This window comes from Carlito syrichta, unplaced genomic scaffold (genome assembly GCF_000164805.1).
Source record: "Carlito syrichta isolate Samal-C Ts95f unplaced genomic scaffold, Tarsius_syrichta-2.0.1 Scaffold304381, whole genome shotgun sequence".
Taxonomy (NCBI): Eukaryota; Metazoa; Chordata; class Mammalia; order Primates; family Tarsiidae; genus Carlito; species Carlito syrichta.
Window position 1 is genome coordinate 338,272 of NW_007248477.1, and position 6,014 is coordinate 344,285.

At 47.6% G+C, this 6,014-nt stretch overlaps 1 protein-coding gene across 1 annotated transcript in view; it reads right to left on the reverse strand.

Annotated features, from left to right (window-relative positions):
* The window catches only part of SERINC3 (serine incorporator 3), a 28,803-nt gene extending 24,310 nt beyond the window's left edge, over positions 1 to 4,493 (reverse strand). Inside the window, exon 1 of the mRNA XM_008059822.1 lies at positions 4,290 to 4,493. Coding sequence (XP_008058013.1) covers positions 4,290 to 4,328 — 39 coding nt within the window. The 5' untranslated portion in view covers positions 4,329 to 4,493. The remainder of the gene's footprint in view (positions 1 to 4,289) is intronic.
* Positions 4,494 to 6,014: the final 1,521 nt, after the last annotated feature.

A 6,014-nucleotide genomic window follows, 5' to 3' on the forward strand; every position in this document is an offset into this window, starting at 1 on the left:
AAAAAAAAAAAAAAAAAAAAAAGAGTAAAAGCCAGCTTGGGTAACACGGTAAGACCTGATCCTACATAAAAGAAAAAAAAAAAAAGCTGAGTGTGGTTGCATGGACCTGTAGTCCCAGCTACTCAGAGGCTTAGGCAGATCACTTCAGCCCAGGAGGTCGAGGCTGCAGTAGCTTTGTGGGAGACAGAGCGAGACTTTGTCTCTCAAAAAAAAAAAAAGTAAAAGCCAAAGTTCTGAAAAACCTACAAGACTGGCCAGGTGCAGTGGCTCACGCCTGTAATCCCAACCCTTTGGGAGGAGGAGGTGAGAGTATTGCCTGAGTCCAGGGATTCAAGACCAGCTGGGCAACTTGGTGAGACTTCATCTCTACAATAAATCAAAAAATTAGCCGTAGTAGCACACGCCTACAGTTCCAGCTACTTGGAAGGCTGAGGTAAAAGGACTGCCTGAGCCCAGCAGGTCAAGGCTGCGGTGACCATAAGCAGCATGACACTACACCCCAACCTGTGCAACAAAGTTAAGACTTTGACTCAAAAAACAACAACAACCAAAACTTACGAGACCATATAATGGGCCTCTATATGATTTGGTTCCCTGCCTTTTTGATTTCATTTCCTGTTATTCTTCCCCTCACTCTACAGTAGAGTGAGGGGAAGAATAACAGGAAATGAAATTTCTATTGGAAAAAAAAAAGAATAGCCGGGCTCGGTGGTTCAGCCTGTAATCCCATGCCTTGGGAGATTGAGGTGAGTGGATTGCCTCAGCACGCCGGTTCGAGACTCACCTGGGCAACTTGGTGAGACCTCATCTCTATAATAAATCAAAAATTAGCTGGGTGTGGTAGCGCATGCCTGTAGTTCAGCTATGTAAGGCTGAGGCGGAAGGAACACCGGAGCCCAGCAGGTCAAGGCTGTGGTGGTCGGGAGCAGCCACTGCACTCCAGTCTGGGCGACAGAGTGAGACTCCAACTCAAAAAAAAAAACGAATAAAATACAAAAACAATATATACATAGAAATGCTTGGATAGCATCAATTCAAATCTTAGCCTTTGTTGAAGAAAAGATGCCAAACTCTGTAAAATATTGTAAGATGATTTATACTTGAGCCAAATTTGAGGACATAAACATGGGTACACCCATCTTCAGGATATTGAGAATATGTGCCCACTGTGGTTGAATGGGGGCTTAGTTACACACATCTTAGGAACGCAGAAGTTACAAGAAACCATAAATTAATACATGTGGGATTTTCATTGGTTTGGCCCAGGAAGGAGGGACATTTCCAAGGGAGGAAAGTTTGCAGGCTATAGGTGGATTCAAAGACTTCTTGTCTGGTAATTTGTAGCTCCTATCTAAGGAATTTGGGAAATAAGTAGAGATGCTTTGTTAAGATAAGGGGGCAGAAAACTCCAGGTTTGTTGACATGTAGATGAAGCCCTAGATGTGGCAGACTTCAGGGAAGATAGATAAGTGTTTTACAAGGTTCCTGGAGTCTGGGAATTCATAAAAAGATAGCTTTGAAGGGCCATAAACCTTATTTATATGTTATGTTATGCTAGAGTCAGGGTGGAAAGTAAACCTTGGCTGGGCTCCGTGGCTCAGCCTGTAATCCCACGCCTTGGGAGGCCGAGGTGAGTGAATTGCCTGAGCCCGTGGGTTCGAGACCCGCCTGGGCAACTTGGCGAGACCTCATCTCTACAATAAATCAAAAATTAAGCCGGGCTCTGTGGCTCAGCCTGTAATCCCACGCCTTTCGGAGGCTGAGGTGAGTGGATTGCCTGAGCCCGCGGGTTCGAGATCCGCCTGGGTAGCGAGACCTCATCTCTACAACAAATCAAAAAAATCAGCCGGGCTTGGTAGCGCATGCCTGTAATTCCGGCTACTTAGAAGGCTGAGAAAGAAGGATCGCCGGAGCCCAGCAGGTCGAGGCTGCGGTGGCCGGGAGCGGCCACTGCACTCCAGTCTGGGCGACAGAGTGAGACTCCAACTCAAAAAAAAAAAAAAAACTTAGCCGGGTGTGGTAGCATGCCTGTATTTCCAGCTACTTGGAAGGCTGAGGCGGAAGGATCGCCGGAACCCAGCAGGTCGAGGCTGCAGTGGCCGGGAGCGGCCACTGCACTCCAGTCTAGGCGACAGAGTGAGACTCCAACTCAAAAAAAAAAAAAAAGAAGAAAGTAAACCTTAGGATATAGGGTAATAAAACCCTATTGAGTGAGGGCTTATCAGGCAGTGACTTCCAGAGCCTAAGAGAAAAAAGGTCAGGTTTAGTCTTCACTTTTAATCCAAGTACAAATGTGTTTCAGGTTATCACGATAGGAAAGACGTTTGTTTCAAATTACCAACTCACTCCTTAACTATATTTTTAAAGATCTATTTTGTGAATAGTAAGTCTGAACTGCAGGTGGATGGTAAAAATCAACTCATCAGGATTTTTTTTTTAACGTACTAGAAGATAAAAGAAAAAATCGTACAGTATACGATAAAGGATTGTTTCATAAAACTTTGTCTCTAAATGGGTGCATTAGATCAACTATGTAAAATATGTTTCTTATTTTGGGTCAGAGTCAGAAAAATTAGAAAACCACTGCTCTCAAGAAAGCCCTAAATGATTGAAATGCACTTTTGATTTAGGAACAACAACTTTAGAGGATGGAAAAGATATTCGGTTCCTAAGAAATAATGGAATAACCTGAGACAAAATCCTTGATACGTTATATATAACCATATGTATCATATATGATATATATTTTGTTCTCCAATTCCTAAAACCCTTAGAATCACCAAAGTGGTGTCCTTTTGTATGCTAATGATATGCTGGCAACACCCAGGTAGCTTCAGATTGGGGGTTGGTCACAGGAAAGACCAAGGCCTGATTGGAGAATTGAGACCTTTCAGTCCCACCCCCCTCCCCTCAGCCTTCAAAGAGAAGGGGGCTGAAGGTTAGGCTGATCACCAACAGCCAGTAATTAATCAATGATGCCCACATAATGAAGTCTCTATTAAAAGCCCAAAAGGACAGAGGTTGGAAGAGCTTCCAGGAGGTTGAGCACATGAAGATTTCTGGAGGGTGGTGCCTCAGTGAGAGCATGGGAGCCCCGCACCCCTTTTTCTATACCTCACCCAATGCTTTACTTCATCTGCATCCTTAAAAATATCTTTTATAATAAACCAGTAAGCATGCTTCCCTGAGGTTTGTGTGCAAATTAATCAAACCCAAGGAAGGAGGTCGTGGGAACCCTGATTTACAGCTGGCAGGTCGGAAGTACAGGTAAAACCTGAGGCTTGTGACTGGCATCAGAAATGGGTACAGTCTATGGGACTGAACCTTCAACCTGTGGAATCTGAGGCTATCTTCAGGTAGATAGCTCCCGAATAAACTGGAGCACACCAAGCTGGTGTCTGCTGCAGAACTGATTGCTAGCTTGATGTCTGGGGGAAAATCCCCACACATCTGGTGTCAAAAGTGTGTTGTGAGTACAGTAGTACAGTAGGAGAAACTGAGTTTGTTTCTCCAAAGACTTGGCTGATCAGTAGCTGGGGAGTTAGGAAACAATGAAATGATGTCAAGGAATCATGCTCTTCTGAAGTGGTATATGAAGGGACACAGCATACTGTCTTGGATAGACCCTAAAATTTCCTTTTCAAAGTATTTTCACAGTTTACAAAGTGATTCTACCCACTATTCACTTTACCCTCACATCAGTTCTCGAGGGGAGCGGTGCTAGGAGATCATCTTCATCAGTAAATGACTTGTAGCCGTCCCAAACGTTGGTCCTGGCTTCCAGTTTTGAGTAATAACCCACAAGGCCTTCTTTCCTTGTTCCAGAATGGCAAACAGACCTCGGTTAAAATCCCAGCTCTGCCACATACTCCGGAGTTCTTGTACATTCCGTGGTGTGCTATACAAATATTATTCAAGCCACCGAGAATTACATGACGCCACCTTAAGAGATGCTTAGGAATGCACCAGAGCCTCCACCCCGGAAGCTCCCATTCCTTGGTCCTTCTCCAGCTCCAGAAGAAGCCGGAGGCCAGAAGGCTCGCGGGGCGGGACCACCGGAATTGTAAACAATGGCGGCCTGGCCTCCCCCGTTCCCCACCCAACCTGGAAAGCCAGCCGCCAAATTCCGACCTGCGGGTATGGCGGATTTTGGCCTGGGTCCCAGGAGACACCCCCAGAGACACCCCGCAGCCCAGGCCATCCCTCCTCCCCCGGGCCTGGGCTTGAGGCTCCCCATCGACTTTCCCCACGAACCGCGGGTCCGGCGAGGACACAGGTCCCGAACTCACCCAGCTGGCGAGGGAGAAGACACCCAGCACAGCCCCCATGGTGACGCTGGGGACGGAGGTGGCGGATCGGGACGCTGGCTTCAAGCGCGATGGTAACCGCCAGCTTAGGCGTCTCCCCAGAAACGCGACGGTTCCTCAGCCGGAAAAGCTGCCAATCCTTGGCAGACGTGAGGTTGCGTCATTGCGTGGCCCCGCCCACCGCCCTTTACCTTGGCTGCCGCGGACGCCTATCATTGCTTGACGGGGGAGGCGGGGCTTAACCAGGCTGGGGGAGTGCAGGAACTGTGAAGGTGTAATTTCTTACTTCGTTTGCATTCACTGGGAGCCCGATATGTGTAAAGATCTGTGGGTTACAGAAGAGCACCGAAGCCGGGCTCGGTGGCTCAGCCTGTAATCCCGGCATTTTGGGAGGCTGAGGTGAGTGGATTGCCTGAGCCCGCGGGTTCGAGATCCGCCTGGGCAACTTGGCGAGACCTCATCTCTACAATAAATAAATAAATAAATAGTCTGGGCGGTAGCGCGCGCCTGTAATTCCGGCTGCCTGGAAGGCTGAGGCGGAAGGATCGCCAGAGCCCAGCAAGTTGAGGCTGCGGTGGCCGGGAGCGTGCCACTGCACTCCAGTCTGGGTGACAGAGTGAGACTCCAACTCAAAAAAACAGAGAGACACGGTATCTGTCCTCATAGGACTAGTTAAGGGGCGATTGACAGCAAAATGCACCATGCCTTAGTAGGTTGAGTACTCTCAAGAAGCATGGGGGAATACACTCTCGATAAAGCAATATTTCGTGCTACTATTGTAAGTAATTTAGTTGGGGAGTAATCCAGGAAAGCTTTCTGAAGAATTGATATCTAACCTGAAAACTGCAGGGTGAGTCCAAGTTAACCAAGGGAAGATGGGCATTGTTTCCTAAAATGTGGGATGTATACCATTTGAGGAAAATAAAGGATCCAGCCGGGCTCGGTGGCTCAGCCTGTAATCCCGCGCCTTTGGGAGGCTGAGGTGAGTGGATTGCCTGAGCCCGCGGTTCGAGACCCGCCTGGGCAGCGAGACCTCATCTCTACAATAAATCAAAAAAATCAGCCGGCTGTGGTAGCGCATGCCTGTAATTCCAGCTACTCGGAAGGTTGAGGCGGAAGAATCGCCGGAGCCCAGCAGGCGAGGCTGCGGTGACCAGGAGGGGCCACTGCACTCCAGTTTGGGCGACCGACTGAGTGAGACTCCAACTCAAAAAAAAAAAAAAAAGAAAATAAAGGATCCAAGGTGTGCAAGGACTTTAAGGATAAGGAAAATTCAGGAAATCTCCTCTGTGCATTTGCTGTTCCCCAAATGCACTCAGTTTGAAGCAATCATCATGCCATGTGGCATATTTGGTGATATTATTTCCTGGATTCCTTTAAAACATATTCCAAATTCATCTTTTACAGAAATGGAAAAGGCTCAAAGTGAAACAGCTTGCCCAAGGCCACAGAAAGGGTTGATGGCAGAAGAAAGAGAATTTACTCAGGCTTCTTAATTCTTACCTCAGCCCACTCTCTCCCCAGACCCCTGCCCTCATCAAACATATACACATTGGTCCAAGTCAGGTTGTTTCAGGACCACTGAACCTTCCAGGTAGTCCTTACAATTCTTTTGACCAGGTGTAGTGGCTCACACCTGTAATCCCAGCACCTTGGGATACCAAGGCTGAAGGATTGTTTGAGGCCAGGAGTTTGAGACCAGCCTGA